Below are 18,693 nucleotides of genomic sequence, written 5' to 3'. Positions count from 1 at the left end.
TGAACAATGGTGTTGAGCCATTCCAGACAGGAGTCATGTTAGTGCAGGCACAACACTACGGGATAGCAATCTGATTAGTATCTCTGCTCCTATTCAAGGAGACTTTACACCTTCAGACAGCTGTAACAACCCAGCTGAAAGCAAGGGCTTGGGAACTCTGAACACTTTATCTCAAATATCCCTGAAGTCAGGTACCAAATTGGGAATAAAGGCTTACATATTTTAATGACAGAGCCTGGACATCAGAAGTCATTATTTCCCAAAAGTGACTAAAACAAACAGTTGTTCCAAATGTCTCCCATCTTGCTTGCAGTCAGCTTTACTGCACGCTAGGCCAGCTGATCTGTCTGTCCAACACACCTTCTTCCTTCTGCTGCTCCTGCCTCCCCTCTAAGCAGTGACTTGCATATCTGGATTGCCACTGTTATTTAAAAATTACCTAGGCTGCCTTTCCAGCTCTTGTCCTCCCTCTTCTCTTCCAGAATGGGAGTGCTGCTCAGTGTTGACGAGTGGGACAGCAAGCCCGAGCCAGCATTCGAAATGGACATCAGTGACTTGGCAGGTCTCATTGACGAGAGCTGGTCTGTCTTACCAGGCTCCTTCCGGGAGCGCTGCTGCAGGACTTTGATCATGGCATCCTTCTCAATGATCTGAGCGTGTAGAGTCTTAATCCTTTTTGAGAAATACAAAGAAGAACAATGTACTTGTACTCCTGTCTCCTTGGACTGAGGCCTCAGTGCCCCCATGGCTGTGACTAGGACTCCCTCAGGCATTTAGGGAGGCAGAGAGAGGATACCAGTGAGCTTATTGCCCTGAATACTGGCTGCTCACTGGCCCACCAGAGCAGATCATGCATGAGACTTTCTGTATACATGCATGAGAGAAAGGCACTGAGATACCCACCCACCTTTGGCTACTGGAAGTTGCTCTAAACAGCCATGGAAGGGGCTTTGAGACAAAGCTGAGAGTTATGGGCAGCGCATGAGAGCAACAGAAAGAAGAGGATTAACACACTTTGGGAAGCCTGCACTGGACCTAACCCCAGGGAAAACAGTTCTGTGAGACTGTTAAGAGGTGGCTGGAGCCTGGGGTCTGATGAAGATGCCCTGAAGAGAGAAGAACAAGAAGCTAGATGCAAAAAATCCAAGACGACTTTTTTGCATTAGCCCTCAGTATCAAGACAGGTTTTGGATTGCTATGTAGATACTTTCTTGGCCAAATGAGCGTCTGGCATCCTACATCGTTGCTATTGGTGAAGACACAAGAATTTCTGGTTCTGAGGCGTCTACCCAGACAATTAATTTAAAATCCCTGTCCTAAAGAAGCCAGATAGGACCAAACTGTATTTTACCTTCCCTCCATGTCGAGACACCTCCTGTTGGCAAGCAGGATCTCCTCCTCCTCCTTCTGAATGCGAGCTTCCAGCGAGGTGTCATAGCTAGGGTTAGGCGAGTGGCTGATCACTGTCGTGTCCCTGAGAACAAGCAGTAGAACAGATGAAGGACCAGCTAAGTTTGCTGCTTTCCTCCTAACAGCACAAAATAATTGATAATTGCTCAAAAGTAACAAACAAGAATATCCACTTTTTTTGAGTTGCGGCTGGCTCAGTGTCTTCCAAAAATCCAACTCCCAGCCCTAATGAAAGAAGGATTACAAAAATATGCAAGTCATTACAAGAATACTGTATACAATCTACTGTCCATCTCAGGCCAGTCTATAATCTAACTGATTCACTGTACCGTTGTAAACTGATTGATGAGGCAAATCCAAGGACATGGGGAGGGGGAAGGATGGTATAGAACGCTAGGCACTTCTCTTCAATTGAAACAGTGCAAACTTTGCTTCAGCTAGAAAGCTTTTTCCCTTCCCCTTCCAACAGTATCATACAGGGAATCTGAGTATCAAAGGGAACTAGGCATGGAAGTTTCTTAAGGAATCCTAAGCAGCTTGGTCCAAAAAACTTGGACTGGACTGAAAACAGACTGATTCCACATAGTGCCTGATGTTAACACTGCGATAGTTGTTCAGTCCACTAACCAAAACATAATGAGTATTTCGTTCTACTTGTTGCTCTTCAGTCAGAACAAAGTCACTGTGCTATGCTCTGTATCACTCTATGACTCATAACATTAAGAGCATGTTACTGACATAGCTATGCATTAACATAATTAGAAAAGACGAAACACAAAAAAATTTGGAGTTACCAAGAGCTCCAATTCATTGTAACAAGAAATCTGTTCTCTCAGACCCAGCAGGACTAAGAACTGTCTGGTAAATATACCTTTAACTCTGCAAAAGTTCAGATCAGGAACAGCAAAGCACCAATGTAAAGGGCATAAGAAGGTCATTCACCAAAGAAACGTAACCTGACCCGGATTCCTGCCTGTGCTGTGAAGCATCCTTCCTGCAACCTCAACTTCTTACGGGATGCTATTTCTCACTATCAAAGAAAAGGGAAAGAAATTCGTGCACAGTGTAGATGAGGTTGCCACTGAAATTAGTGGAATCCCTCAGAGCCTATATTTTTGAAGTAGTTACTATAGGTGCCAACTGCATATAAACTTGCAGAAGTATTGACACTAATGGAATACTCTCTTTTAGGGGAGAAGCAGCTAGAAGGAAATGGAAAAACAGAGGTTGGCTCTTTCCTGACTGGAAGGCATTCTTGTTCATTTAACAAAACTTGGAACAGGCCTAACAAATCCCCTCTCATTCCATGATAAAAAATAGACCAGACCCCTACTTATCAGTGCACGCTGAAAATATAACATAGCCTCTAAGGACAAGCAGTAGCAAGAGCCTTTAGAGAATCTCTGGGGAGGTGGAAAACAGTGCACAAGAAGAATCAATACCCTAAAATAACAGCTTGCTTCTGGAGCAAGATAAGATAAGTCTTTAAACACTAACACAGCAGATCTGCAACTCTACCTCTGTAATTCTAGTATGATCTTACAAGCTAGGAAGCCAATTGCAATAACATCCCTATTGACTCTGTTTCACGAATAATCTAAAATAAAATCTGCCATCAAGAACCAGAAACTAGCGAGCAATGAAATTATATGTAAGCAATACCTAACACTAAGGAGCCGCACTCCAATAACAGCTCTTGTTTACCAACTAGCTGAAACACTTGGCCATATTTACAGCCATAATAAGTGTTTCTGTACTGTTGTCTTGGAATGTGAGCTTGTTACCAAATTTCAGACACCCTTCTCTTCCCACCCCCACAAGCAGTGCTCTCCAGACACAGCAGAATGTTTTGAGCAGAATTTCCTAGTAGATGTTTCTGGTTAGTAACCATGCTGAGGACAATACCACAAAGTAATTTGCAAAAACATTCTGGAGAACAAGTAAGCCATTCAGGGTGAATGATGTGAATCACCAAGCTTACCCCATCTCACATGACTTCAGTGAGGACTGATTCCTGTTTAAAAAAATAAAAACCCAAAACCCTTCTCATACACCTATTTTTGAATCAACAGCTTCTAGGAATGGCTCAGAACAACTCTAGTCTGGAAAATGGCTCCTGCATGTGGAGGAATCTTCCCCTGGAAAAAAGTTTCTAATTGTTGGCAATTGCACAGCTCCCAGGAAAAGCAGCCAAGCCCCACTCGCATGCAGAAGTCTGAGAAGCCATTCAGACCACAAGGCGAGGTATCATGGGAGGGTGGTGTGACAACATTCCTTGGTGGGAAATTATGACATTCAACTGGAAATAGAAAATAATCCCTGTACTATGAAAAGTCTCATTTACCTCTGAGCAGCCACAGTTGCAGCTGCATCCAAAGCAAACTGTCTCATCACACTCTCCTCCAGGTATTTCTGTTCCCACTTGGTCATATCAGCTTCCAGAGCAAGAATCCTTTCTTCCTTCTCGCGCAGGAGTTCCATAAGTGCCGTGGCGTTGTACTCTGAGACATTGGCAGTCTGAGATGTACCCTGACGCTGATTTCCAAAAGCGAAAAAAAAAAAAAAAAAAAAAGTCATCTCAGGATGCATCTGTAAGACTCAGGGTTGGTTTGTTTGCTTTTTGTCTGAAGGATGGGGGCTGGTCCAGAGCAGCACTGGCTTGACGCAAGAACCACCCAGAGTGAAATGCAGCGGCCTATGCCATCTTGGGCAGACTAGGTGATGGTAACGGTCTCCTTTAGAGCTTAATCTGAAACATCTCCAGGGGCAGTTCAGCCTCACTCTGTCATAACCAGGAAACAAGTTCATATAATGCAAGAAAGGATCCTTCTATTTTCCAAATGTTGAAACTCAAAAGTCATAAAACATCAAGCACTGCTCCCAAGAAAGACAGCTTGACTCACAGCACCCACACTAGAGTGCTTCCTGGTGCCATTCCAGAACTGGTCAATACGAACAAGGAAATATCTGAGACGGAAAATACTCCTAAGGCCTTTTGCCATGTGCAAAGCCCCACATATGCATCCAAGAGCTAGATCATGCTATTCAGGGCTGATGTCTACAGCCCATCCATAATGCCTAAAGTAACACAGACTTACTTCCAACATTGTTCCAGTAAGACATTAACTAGCAGATAAGGGTTATCACACCTTTAAAAAAAAATACATACAAAATATTTTTAAAGGATTTGGTTATTAAATCAATATGATCACTGTATACCTGTGGATTAAGTAGCTGGGGATTAAAAATTCAGTTCTAAAGCAATATTTGGAAGACAGGCAGTGTTCCCTTTCAAAACAAGAAAGAGTGGAGATTTGCTGAGCTAATAGCTCAATGGATAAAATGCATAGTTTTATATGGAAGTCTCTTCTGGGATTAGCAGGATATTTGACTTAAAAAATTTAAAAAAATAGTTCAAAAGAAAAGAAATTGGGCAGACAAGCTACTTTACGTTCAGCTCAGAATTCTTAACCGTGACAAGAAAGCTATTTTTTTGTGTTGACTCAGGCTCAATGTCAAAAATTGTGGGGTTCAGAGTACCTACTCTTCCAAAGGTAACACAGAAAAGTTTATCAAATTACTGTAACTCCTACTCAAACCAATACAAAAATACAAATCAGATTTAAATACCCATTCTTTTGCAGAGGTGGAAGTTGGGGGATAAACATAACCTGAAACTAAATGCGATTTAGAACACAGGCATGCATCCTATATCCAGTAAAATTTACAAACCTGACAGTTCACCTATGTTTGACATAGACTGAAATAAAACTAAAACTTCTCATCCAGTTCATAACACCACTGCGCAATCTACTTCTCATTCATTCTTTTCACTGAAAAAGACTCACGTTACAATCGTAAGAATATACTCTACGTGAAGCTCCCATCCATTTCCATCAACTGCATTTATAGAATTGGTTTTGCTGGTTTTGTTTGGTTTGGTTTTTTTAAATGCAAAAGATTTTTGAAGGGCCTCTTTTCAGGCCAGTTGTTAATGAATTTTATATAAAATCTCAAACCGTGAGCAATATTTTTTAAATTATTTAGAAGTAAATATAACCAGCTTAAAGATAGAACACCATCTACCTATATGGCTATGTCTGAATCTTGCCATGTGACAAATCCCCTGTTGCTCTCTTATCTAAATTTTCTGGTTGGAACAGAGAATTAAATGAAGTAAAAACAATACAATGGCCAGCAAATCCATGATTCTAGCTACCAAAAGAAAAATTTGTTAATTTTACAAGATGGAGAAAACCACTGCCCTTCTTTTATCTGTGGTGTGGGTTATACTGTACAATCCTACAGGAAACCTAGTATGGCACAGGGAAACAGCAGGTACCTGCTGCATCCGGAGAGATTCCAGCTCTCTCTCCAGCCGGGTCCGCAGCCTATGTTCCAGCTGTTCCCGTTTCTCACACGCTGCCTGCAGCTGAACCAAGGCCTGCTGCATCTTCTCCACCTTCTCAACATAGACCTGCTTCTTTTTGAGCTGAAACAAAGGAAGAAAATGCAGCATAAGTTAAATAATGAGAACAAGCAAGTGAACTTCTGGCTTTGTAAACACTGCAGAGCACAGAAACACCAGCTGGGAAGAACATGTCCAGATGACTGCTGTCAGTGTGCCTCAGACTCCTACTCTGGACTCCATATTCAGGATGTTACAGGTCTTTCCCATCTCTGCTTTCCTGCGAGGTATATTTGTTCTTTTTGTCCTCAGCGACCCCATGGTAATGATGGGGAAACTGAGGTAATTATCTGTTGCAAATGATTGAGAACAGCAATGGGCTAGAAAGGGCATCCGAGTTCATAATAAAGAGTGTTTAAATGCATTGACATATTACCAAAGTAACTGTAGCAAAGACAGCATTTAGAGCTGGTCCACAAGTTGGGGACACTTTTCAGTGCAATATTGAAAACTGCTGGCAGTGTTTTTATGAGATTAAGCAGAAACTGAATCAAAACTTGTAGGATCTATTCCAGTCCCATAACTATAAAATAATGAATAGGATCAAAGCATACACTAGACGTGGCCTGTGCTCTCTCCATACTGCAGCCAGATTTATTCTAGCAGTCTGGACAGGCATCTCGGTCATCTTCGCCCGGTGTGACCTGAGAGGCCCTGCTCCACTTCTTGCCCCTGAGCTTCTGTCCTCCTCTATCATTCATCCTGCAAACCAAGCTGCTATCCTGCCTCAGGGTAAGCAATGAAAACTACCATGCTGAGACCCCCAATAACTGTCTTAGCAAGGTTAATCCACAGTTCAGGCAGAATAAAACCAAACTAAAATATGAATAAAAAAAAAGAATAAAACACACCCAAGGCCCAGCTCTATTCTAATATATGGAATACTGCACACCTATGGACATAATTTTCTGTTAAGGAGAAGACTAATAATCACAATTAGCTGGCCTTCTGCAGCAAATCTGGGGCATTGCTTTTTTAGCTATGATTGTCATAAACCCTGAAATACAAAAATAGCAGGAATAAGGCAACTTTTCCCAACAGTCAGAGCCAAAGTCTAGAGAAGCACCACAATGCAAAACACAGACTCCCTTATGTGAGTTCAAAGAGCTACTCTACAGCTTCATGGAAGAAAAGTCCACTGAGGGATATTAAAGACAAAAGACACCACTTTTGGCTCAGGAAGTCCTTCTTGGAAGCAGAAAGTATTCTGGGAAAGTACTGCTGTTTGTTGGCCCCATTCTGATAGCGTTCCCTAGAAATCTGCTTTAAGTTTCGGCAGAGACAGGATACTAGGCTTGCTGGGCTTTGATCTGAACAACATGAGCCTTTCTTATATTGCACCTTCCTTCCAAAAAGGTCTTATCATGTGTTTCTTCAAAATTTTCTCTTTTCACGCTCCTGTTCCTTGAGGCAATCTAGAGACTGCAAAGTGAATAGCAGAAAGAGAAAAATCTCCAAACACTAGTAATCACAGACATGGTATCCTTTTCTTCTCTTCATAAAGTCAGCAGGCATCTAATCTCACAGCATGAATGTTGCTGCCCTGGAGGATTTTCCCCAAACAAGTATTTTATAATAAAAGTTACAATAAATAGTGAGTAATCCAGCCAAAGGCCTTCCCACCAGTGCATGTACAGTAGAAAGGTATTTTTATTCTTCGCTTGCTCAAGATTTCATGCTTGTTTGGAATGGGAGGAACAAGAACATTTTAATACAACTTAATATTCCACTGCTGCTCTGCAGAAAATCAATACAAATGTTATACTTAATAGATCTTTTTATTCCAGATCATAGTGCTTAATTACACTGATTTAAGCTTTCTCAGACTCCAGTAAAGTGTAGATTAATGCACTAGTTTTACACTTAGATTAACAGCAGCTCAAAGTAGTTCTGTAACTAGCCAAAAAATGATAAACTATGAGTCAGCAGCAGAACCTAGAAATGGAAAGTACTCAGTATCTTGGTCTTGCATATGAGCTTACTGACCTGGACAAGAGTAAGGAACAACCTAATAAACTTGCTAGCAGCAAAATATCATGCATCGAGCTGAATAATAATCTCTTGAAAATCAGCTCTCGTCCCCCACTCTTCTGTGTAAAAATTAAGGAAGGAAGGATGGATATTTGTCTCTTATTACCTACCACAAAGCATTTAAATTTCTGAAAAGTTTTTTAACACACAGGTAAAATTCTCCTTGCAAAAGTAGCCACCGACAACATTTTACTAGTTTCATAATTAATAAACCTGAGTATGCGTATATGTGGATTAACGTTTTGGCCTGCATTCAAAGAATACCAAGAGCCTAGCCAAAAAAAGAATTAGGACACAGAAATTCCACTGAAACATTCACTTTGAAAGTGCTCCCATCAGCCAAACCTGCAGGTGAAATGTTGCAACACAAGCTGTTGCCCAACTTAGCAGCACTGCCTGCACATGCCTAACTCATGCACCAGACCTAAAGTACAGGCACAGCTTGTTCAGTGGCTTTTCACGAAGACAACTTTTTTTTTCTCCTTCACAAAATACACTTCATCTTCCAGCATCAGGAATAATTAGGAATGTTAGAAAATTTGGGAGGAGGTGGGGGGTGTGTATTTTTTTTAATGGCTTAAAACCAGAATTAAATCAGGAATCCCTCAAATAATTTTCCATTTTTTGGAACACAGATGTTCTGTAAGCTTTACAGGCATGCATGTGCTCCAGACAACTCAGCTTTCCTAAGGTGTCTTTTGACACAATTATCCTTTATATATGAGATTGTTTCATTTCATGTCCTCGCTGCACTCAGTCAACTCACTGCATATTCTGGCGGTGTCATTTATTTAGAGCTCTGCCATCTCTGCTACTGCAAGTATTTGTGAGGAACAATTTACCTTTCTGTGAACCAGAATTCTCCACAAGTGGTAGCACTGAAATCAAATTCATTTATTTATTTATTTAAATCTTTCTGACTTTATCTGTTATCTCAACGTAAAGAGGATCAGGAATCATTCTTCCAAGCACAGAGGGATTTCATTACCATAAATTGAGAGTATGATCATGTTTTCCTAAGACGGGAATTGGAAACAGTTTCCTGAGTATTGCCAGGGTGCTGCAGACATAAATGAGATGGGAGGAAGAAAAAAAGGCAGCATGCTGAGGCTTGTTCTTGGTCATTTGCCATGGATTCCCCACCCTCTCTCTTCCAGCAAAGAACTGAAACTGGCTGCTTGGTGCCAAGGGCCACAGTAACATCTACCACGGGGGAGATGGCATCAAAGGATGCTGGAATTCTCAACAGGCCTTGCAGTGAACACGTGCTCTAGATAAGAGTTCATTCCTGAAGCTTTACAAGGATGCAGTCACGCCCTTCAGTATATAATTTTAAATAAATTTGACAAGATAGTAATTTTCCTTTTGATGGTACTGCATTTAACTAATAAGCAAGCTCATGCTCACATAATGTATTGTAACTGTTTTGCCTTGAAGGGTGCTCTGAAAATGCAAAGCATTCTACTCATAATAGTATCTTTATCATAACACCTCTTTAAGACGGTAAGATCTCAAATAACCTCAGTGCACGTCTGGAAGCTCAGCACGACTGAGCCTTCCCAGCATTTCCTACAGCACACGGCAAACTTTAATTATGTGCATATCTTCTCCAGGTCAATCCCTAACTGCTTTGGAAAATGTCCTAACCAAGTATCAGAGGTCAGGCTTTAACTCAACAAGATTTTCTAATTAAACCATTGTAAACAAGAGCAGTCACTCTCCAGTTCACATCCACTACAATGCTTACATAAATTCTGCAACAGGACCGAAGACAAGAAAAATAAAGAAGGCAAGGACTGGCTTGGGACTCTGCAGAAATCTAGTATGCAAAAGTGCGAACTGATGCAGAGAATATCGCTGAAACATTCCCTGGCCTCCTGATAAAGTATTTCTAACTTCATTTTATTTCCTCTATCCCTTGTCAAGATTGCTTTCTGCAGTTGAGAGCCAGCTGGGAGAAGCAGGATATGCTTGGGATTTGGAGGCTTCCTTGCTCACAAGAGTCTGGCTGACCTGAAGAGCAATCTGTTTCCAAGTTAGTCAGAAAGATTTACTGCCTGAGAATGTCCGCACACCAATATCCCCAAACTGCAGGGCTTCCAGCAATGGAAAATGAATCAATCACTCTAAACATACAGGGATGAAATGATTAAACAAATTCACTAAACCTAGAAAACAAACTAGTCCTCAGAACCTTTTCGCAGGAAATTTCCTAAGACAACTTAATGCCTGGCAGCAGGCAACCTGCAGGTTTCTCTGCTACAGACAGCACTTGCATGGTCTAAAATCAATGGCCAAGGACAAAGCGTTCCTGTCAGAAATAGGGACATTTGATTATTACTACAACTGCCCAGCAGAAAATGGATTAACATTCTAAAAGCCAAACAAATCCTGTTCCTTCATCTGATTTAGGCTTCGACAAACCATGCAATCTCTTCCAGGGATCCCAGGTCCTTGCATAAGAAAGGCTCTGAAAAGGGCATGGAGTTTTCATGCATGCAGCACAGGGAGCAGGGGCATACAGGAATGAGCAATTTTCACTGTCAAGTCACTAGAAGCAAGGGAGGTAGAGGCTGTAACATCCTCCAGACTGGAGCTGCCTCTGCAGGACAAACACAGTCCTGGATGTAGCAGGTGAGGGGGAAGGAAGGATCTTCTTTTGTAAAGAGATTCATCGCTTCCAGATGCGTTACTCAGCAAAGAGTTTTTCTGGGGAAGAAGAGAAGACTTCCTGCATAGCTAGCAATGATTCAGAAACTCTCCCAGGCATTTTGACAAACCCAGCCATTACCCTCTTCATCTTGGACAGCTCCTATTTCAGCAAATTGGTAACACTCGTCAGCATCTGCTTGTCTCCCACCCACTATTTCTGATGTCTTCAAAGTCCTTTGTTTAATATTATTCAGGGTGTTTTCATTACATTCTGGTTTATCCTAAAGCTGAATCCATTCAGATGCAGCTGAAAATGTGTTTCCCCACAAGAATTTGCCTGCTATGGCAGAAATGTAGTAAAAAAAAAAAAAAAAAGACAGCAAGCACGTTTAAACTACGTCTCCCTCTTGCAGTTGGAATATATTCCTCTAGGATGCCTTTGAACCCTCAGTTTGTTTGAATTCAGGCCCAATAAGGCGCCACTGGCCTCAGCAAGAACTCATGCTGAAGCAATTTGGTAACACTATCCTCTTGCTAGGGAATAGTGTTCGTTGCACAGGAATGTCATAATGTCGTCTCTCCGTTTGTTTGTGTTAAAGTAGGTTATAACTCTGAAAGCCACCTCTGGAAAATTACTAACAGGCAGAATATGAGAGGTAGCGACAGGGCAATAAAAAGCCAGTTCTGCATTGTTACAAGAATGCAGGTCATTACAAACATACACACATACTAGTTACAGGGAACAGAGGGAGTTTTCTTTCCTCTCCACCCTACCCATTCATGAATGATAAGCCATCCAAAAAGTGTCTCCTTTAAAAGCAACTCTGTCCTGAAAGGAGTAGTTATGTAGCTCTGAGATTCTAAGTATTTAAGCAAGACAAAGCTGTGGAGACTAGGAATATCTTTTTATAGACCCAGAGAAGTGACTGGAAAAAAACAGACAAGCCTTCAAGCACACAAACTCTCCTTTGGGTCTCTTCCCTACAAGCCAGAGCTCTGTTCTGAAAGTATCTCAGGCACAGCATATAAAGTACAATAGATGTCATTTGGAAATGAATGTTCCTACATTTCCCCACAGACAGAACCATCACTGTTATCAGAAATAGTGTGCTATTTCTCTCCACAATAGCTGAGTGGGAAATGAATATATTAGCTCTGATATCTGGTTTATGTTGAATTCTGATGGCTGAAAGATCTTATCGCTCCTAAATACAAGCCACTTTTAGAAAAGATATTTCATTCAAACTTCTTCCCTTTCACCAGCCCCCAATTTGCACCCATTAGAGAGGATGTCTGGCTTCTCTTTCCATTGCAAGGTGTGCACATGAGGATGGCAAAGAGTAGATATAAATATCTTCTTAGTAGCAGTCGCTATTTTTCAAAGCTATCTCCTTAAGGCACTCATTAAAACAGTGGCTTGTAAAGTGGTGGAGCAAAGGAGTAGAAGTTACGCTACTATAAAAAAAAACCACAAACTTTTTTCAAGTTGAAGTGTGGTCTTGCATGGTATGAATTAACCAGGGTAAGCAGAAATGACCAAGTTCAAGAAAAGTTCTGGAAATTCCTTTTCTTTTAAAAAGTGTAAAAACAGTAGCGATTGTACCCTCTACATCCAGCAGTTGTGGTTAGATAAAGTATTTGGCATCAAACTCCCTCCTGCAATATTACAAACCTGGTAAGGACTCACAATACGCCAGCGCTTACCCTGAGTCTCAGGCTGGTCAGGATGGTCCTTTCTGTAAACCCAGCATTTCTGTCTTTGGCCCAGAGCAAAGTAAAGTTTAACCATCTGCTCTGTTTGCTGAAGGCTCTCAAGGTGTATGCTAGTAGATGTTGGTTAAATCATGGTAATGTGACTATTTTAAAAGCTCACACATAAAGGCCATCTGTGACCGTCTACCAGCTGCAAACCTGCTGCACACTGCAGCCATTCAAATGTTTACATCAAAATTGAGACCATCATGGCAATCCATGCTCCAAAATGAGAATTTTTCATTGCTTTAGCTGCAAATATCATTATCACTAACCATTTCTGACTGCCATATATGTTTTTAAGCTAACATGCAGTTTACCTCAAATATATTCAACTTATCTCAAATTTATTGCATGTAATGAAAATAATTTGAAGTTTTGATTTTAAAAAACACAGGCTAGTACTTCACTAGAAACAATTTTAATAAGATGCTGACTTATGCATAACTGTGGAACGTGTACTAGAAGGAAGAATGAAAATGGACAAGTGAAAAGAGGAGTTAATAACTGGGTATCTTTATGTAGGGTAGAGAAGTAGTCAAGTTTAAATATTACATATAAAACATATACATACTTAGCAAGTCGGTTCGTAGACATATTTCAGCTTGTTTTAAATACTCATGATCATCCACCCTTTTTAGCACTTTGCAGAAATAAACTCCACACTATCGAAAACTTTAATGGCAGCTTGTTCCAAATTTGGAGGGTCATTTCACCCCTGCTAACAGTCCAGGGAAAGTACTCTATGAGTGTCTACTTTTGCTTCCAACTGCTTCACACTATACTTCAGTATCTTCAAGATCATTCCTTTCTCCATCACATTTAGCATCCCTTTATCCTTTCTTCCCTCTAACTTGGATGCTAAAATCCAGTATATATAAAAGCTCTCAAAGCTCCGTAAGAGTAGACAAGTGTCTGCATTTTACAGACAGGTGGTTTTGTCCCAACTGGCAATTCAGGCAAAGGATTTAAAAAGAATCTGGAAGTTCCAATTCCAATGCAACATTTAAATTCAGCTGTAGTGATATATGTCTTATAGCTCTCGTTAGAATGGAAATATTCTTTTCATAAAGGATCTGGTGCATATAAGGCAGGGTAACTTTGCTTAATAGGAAGTCAAAACGGAGCGGGGGAAAAAAAGCTGAAAACTTACGTTACAGGATGCAACAACTGAAATATGCACACCCCCCTCAGGCCTTGAAGCAGAGTGGCTGCCAAACCTTAGCATAAGAAACTCCACCCTCTTCTGCAGGACTAGTTTGGAAATTCCTGACAATTACAGGGACTAGTAACTCAGATTAAGCTGGCAGGAATAAAAGAAATAATAGACAAATTGTCCATATATCTTGGTCACTGAATGTCACTAACTCAGGCTGACATTTACAGTCCCTTCTAAATAGTGCCCTGATCACTGAGCAGCTTGCTTGGCTGTCTTTAGGAAAGTTACCAAACAGCTCGGGGATTTCAGAAGTTCCCACAATTTAATGCTAATGAGGCAACAAATGCTTTATAATCCCAAGTATTTCATTAAAAAGTGATTTTGGAAACCTGAAAAAGTGACTTTTTACCCCTTCTGTTTCCCCTTATTCCCCCTCACCTTTAGGAAAAAGCAGAGTTAATTCCTGCTCCCTCGCGGAGACGCTTCCTTATTTATCTACAACAGGAAGGGTGGCACTTCCTGCGCACCCTGGGATTCAAGCAAGGGTTGGATGCAAATGACCACAAACCCTCATGCAGGGCATTTTACTCTATACCAGCATTTGTGTGGTTTTTAAGCTATCATGCAATCTAGCCCAGAGTTACTTACCATTTTATTATTCTACCTAGGCAGAAATACTTTGCAACAGCACTGAACCCAATTCTTCTAGTAAAATGAGAGAGGTTTTGAAAAGAAAACATACAATTATTATTACCCCTAAAGGTTTCAACTTTACTGTGAGGGAGCCAATATTAGTGCCTACAGAGAGGTTCAACCTAGCCAAGTGCTGTGTGTGCTGGCCCCGGCTGACCACAGCACCTCGACACATGTTGACTCCAAGTCTGCGAATAGTCCAGGGAACTAGTCCTGTGTACTTGAAGTTAGTCACACGTCAGACTTAGTGTAATAAGGTGGTGAAATCTGAATGAAAGCCAAAGAGCTCCAATACACTGCAGGATCAAATGACAGAACAGTTTTAGAGCCAAAGAGAATCATGTCATGTTTAAATTACCCTATAACTTAATGCTCCCTGTCCCCCTGAGCAACAAAGGTGCAAGTTAGGCTTGCCAGGAGATGCTGCAATTTTAGTGAAATCAATGGACTCATCAACTGTGCGCAAGGCTGAATGTGGCCAGTGATATTTAAGCATTCCTCTGACTCTGTTCTTTTTTTATTATTATAATTTGTATTGCACAGAACCTGGTTCCCCAGTGATGGACCACAGCCTGGCAACACTAAGTGCTGTACAAATGAAAGCTCCCTGCCCTCAAAGCTCACAGCCTGATTCTGGAACTGGAGACAACAGGCAGAAACACACACGTAGGGCAGGCCAAGTAGACAGTCTCTGGGTTGGTATGAACAGCAGTAGGCTCTGTGGCCTAGCCCCTGTCAACCATGTTGTGAGCATCACAGCAAGGGATGCTTCAAAGTAGCCTTGCTGCTGTTTGCAGTGAAGGTGAGGACAGTCTGGGAGAAAGCACAGAAGTGCTTGTTTGGGGTGGGGAGGGAGGGTTGGTTGGAAATTGAGAAGGACAAAGGTAGAAGACATCCTCTCAGCAACCAGGGGAAGAAGAAAAACAGGGTTGGGTAAACCATGAGTGGCCTGGAACGCAAAGAGGAACTGCCTGAATTTGATGTGGTGGAGAAAGGAAAGCGAGGTGGAGCACTGGGGAGAAAGGCTAATAAGGTATGATAGCAGGTAACCCTGCAACAACATCCTGAATGAGCAGAGCAGATCCACGAGAGGAAGAGATTGAGGGATGGCTTCTATGAAGCCAAAGAGATTAAAAGAAGAGTACTGCCAGGGGAAGAAATTAAGGACGCCAGGGAGAGAAACACAGGTGGGTTCAGGAGAAGAGCTACTGAGGCAAATACAGAGCTTAGAGAAGAGCAGGCTAAAATTAAGAAGGCAGCTACACCTGTACCTGGGAAAGGAGGAAGGCAGGCGAGACAAGATAGGAGGATGTTCACTTTGTATTTGATCACTCCTTCTCTCTTGCCACAATGTGATCCTGAATGGAGAGAGAGACATAGAAGCAGACAAGGGGAGGGTTTGAGGAATGTCTCTGAAGGCAGCAAGATGCAGGTGGATATAGGCACAGTGCTCAACTGAGGGTGATGGTGAGTGCTAGTAGGCAGGAAGATGGCAGAATTGAAGGAGGAGAGAAAAATCTGCAGTGGAGGAAGTGTGCTTGGTCATGAGATTTCCTCCAGAGGCTCTCTATGGAGGAAGAGTAGGAGTAAAGGAAGCAGAGGCTGGGAGTGGGAAATGGAGCCTTTGAGAGGAAAGGAGTAGGCGGGAGGAAAGAGGACGGACACTATGACGCAGAAGGGCAGCGAGGTGAGAGCCATGTGTGAGTGGCAGGGACAAGGCTACAAAAGAAACTGCTGTGAAAGCTGCCCAGCTAAGCAGCTCAAATGCATTATCCCCTCTTGGGAGGAAAGGGAGAGAAAACAACCAAGGTCATGCTCAGCTTATTACAAATGCTGGGCACATGCGGTGATCTGCACTGTGCACCACGATACCCTGGTGTAAGTGGAACACCTGGCAAGGGGACAAGCTGCATTCATTTGATATTAGTTAAAAGTCCATCCAGATCTGAATTTCTGCCAAGTTCAGGAGGTTGCCAGGGCTGGGATTTCAGTTCCAGCCCATTTTTATCAGTTGAAACAAAAAGAAAACGAAACATGGCTGCTTAGACGAAAGCACTTCCAAGGAAATACAGACTTGGGGCTTATCTCTGCACAGTTCAGTGGTTTAGCTAACCAACACAAAGCTAAGCTGATATAAACAGCTTTGAAGCAAGCAGATTTCCTTATAATTTGCACAAGACAAACTCATTCCCACAGTCACTTTTACTGGAACCCAAGCTACCCTAATTTCTCTCTCCCAGCAACTTTACCTCCTCCTCCAGTTTCACCACCTTGGCCTGAGCATTGTTCAAGGCCTGGTCTCGGATCTCGATGTGTCTTCGTTGGTCCTCATTGGTGGAGCGTGCAGCAGCCAGTTCTATTTCCAGTTTCTCTTTTTCCCGCTGTGTTTCCTTGTCTATCAAAATAAAGTGAGAGTTATCAATGGACAGCACTTGCCTCTACCCAGCTTTCAGGAGTCTTTCCCTCCAGAGGTAAAGGAAAGATTGTACTGGAGCTTCTCACAAGAGAGAGAATGCAAATCTAGTGCTAAGGAGGGGGGGGAGGAGGGGGGAAGTGCATGGCTTTCAAGGAAGAGAAGGACTTGTAACCCTGAAAAACAAGCATGGTACCTTCAAGTAACAATTGTGCCACAATGCTAGTGAGAAGGAATAGAAGGTGCATCACTCAGTACAGTTAGGTAATTTGCTCTGATTATGCAGATGGTTAGTGAAACTTGGCATCTCTTTACCTCTGAGCTTTCAGTGATGGAAAACAAACTGGGTAATTTTAATATCCCAGGCGGGGAGAGGAGATGGCAGACTTCTGTGCCTGAAAAACTTGTGCTCCTTTTTTTCACACTGACCCCAAGAACAGGAAGGCTGTTCTGCCTGGGGCAGCTGTCCTCCTTCGCAAAGTAACACCCAGTTGTCCCACTTTGCTGGCGGTACCATCAGAGGAGTCAGAAAACAAGTAAGAAATGAGAACTCCTCAGTCTTCCTCTATTGCCCTTAAAAACGACCCCCTGGGCCAGAACTGAGGCACATATATCTGTTCTGTCACTGCTCAAAGCAGACCTGCAGTTCAAGAAAGCTTTTTGCCCAGCACTGAAGGCTAGAAGGAAGGATAAAACCTTCCTTCAGTTCACGTCTGGTACTTTAAAGCCACCCCAAGCACAGCAGCTAGTCTTTTTCTGCTGCTCTCCAGAAAGAGCTGGACCTAGTGGGAGCAGCCATGCTGTGTGTTTCAGGAACAGGGAATTGCCTTCATAAAAAAATAAATAGGATAAAATAATTGGGGACTGGAGAAATTATCAGACAGGGGTGTAAAGCGAAGCCACAACACAGAGCTGTTGTCCTCTGTATATGCTGTCATTCCCAGCTCAAGCCAACCAGCTACAATGATAACATTAGCACACTTGCTGGATACATAACCACAGAACACTCCCTGGAGTGATCTACACCCAGCACTGATGACACCAGAGAAACTGCATTCCAGAAACCAATATCCCACGACAAAGGAATGAGGACAAGGAGTGGAAGGCTTGAAAAACAGGAACTAGATCCTGGGTGTTAGGACAGACTGCATATGGAGTACACAGGCCCGTTTGTGCAAGCATGTGCATAACTATATTTACAGGGCCACAATTATTCCCCTTCTGCCAGCAGAGAGCCAGGAGCAAAGCTTTAGCAACACAGAGTAGCTAAAGATTCCCTTCTGCTAGGGAATCAACACAGCCCACACACAGGTTGCAAAACAAACCTGTCCACCAACAGCACCCAGAACTCTGCAGAGCAAACCCTGACTGCAACTCAGAACTAGCCTGTGACACAAGACACAAGGACAAAGGCTAATGTCACCACCTGCCTATTCTTTTCCCCATCTCTCCCATCCCAGTATTTTTCCTCCACCCAGGAAACGAGTTGCTGACAGTGTCAGCATGCTAAAGTGTATTGCAGAAAATGGGCAGAGATGAGACAGGGTGGCATTATGCCAGCAGGTATCAATCAGTGCCAGCAATCTGCTAATCTGTAAGTGCTTGCAGCGAGGCTTTTGGAGGTTTTGTTCCAGACTTTTCCCCAAATGAGTACTGCTTCACTTGACAAGTGCCTACAGCACCCCTAGAAATGCTGGGACCGACAAAATAGTAGCACTATGGTCTCCATGTTCATCCAAAAGGAGAAACTGAATGTGAGGCCTCACAGCTTTGACCTTCCCACCTCTCTTGGTGAACCTATGAACCTCAAAGTCCACCCAACCAGTCTGAATGAGACTAAACGCACAGACTTTCCACTACCACCAGGAGTTTTGAATTCACACCCCAACAGCCATCTGCTTGCAACATAAGCCACACGGAATAAGCTAAAGACAACATGAGAGGGACACCAGCATTTGTCAGAGTAGAAGCAGTGCACGTTACACCACAGAAAATCTCTGTTTTGCAATTTTATTGCACTACCTTTTTATATAACAATTGGAGAAAAGTGAGCATTGTCTGAAGGGTGGAGTACACTGTGGGATGACAGAAAAGTTGGCTCGACGCCATCGGCCT

At 42.4% G+C, this 18,693-nt stretch overlaps 1 protein-coding gene across 3 annotated transcripts in view; it reads right to left on the bottom strand.

Annotated features, from left to right (window-relative positions):
* Positions 1–18,693, bottom strand: part of AMOT (angiomotin) — a 65,729-nt gene that overhangs the window by 6,835 nt on the left and 40,201 nt on the right. For all 3 annotated transcript variants that reach the window (XM_075053743.1, XM_075053745.1, XM_075053746.1), the window contains 5 exons: positions 16,415–16,560; positions 5,753–5,902; positions 3,755–3,945; positions 1,352–1,474; positions 440–672 (listed from right to left, as the gene is read on the bottom strand). In XM_075053743.1, coding sequence (XP_074909844.1) covers positions 440–672; positions 1,352–1,474; positions 3,755–3,945; positions 5,753–5,902; positions 16,415–16,560 — 843 coding nt within the window. The remainder of the gene's footprint in view (positions 1–439; positions 673–1,351; positions 1,475–3,754; positions 3,946–5,752; positions 5,903–16,414; positions 16,561–18,693) is intronic.

The sequence above is a fragment of the Buteo buteo genome, chromosome 22 (genome assembly GCF_964188355.1).
Source record: "Buteo buteo chromosome 22, bButBut1.hap1.1, whole genome shotgun sequence".
Taxonomy (NCBI): domain Eukaryota; kingdom Metazoa; phylum Chordata; class Aves; order Accipitriformes; family Accipitridae; genus Buteo; species Buteo buteo.
Note: the sequence above shows the minus strand (reverse complement) of the source record. Positions and strands in the feature narration are given on the sequence as shown.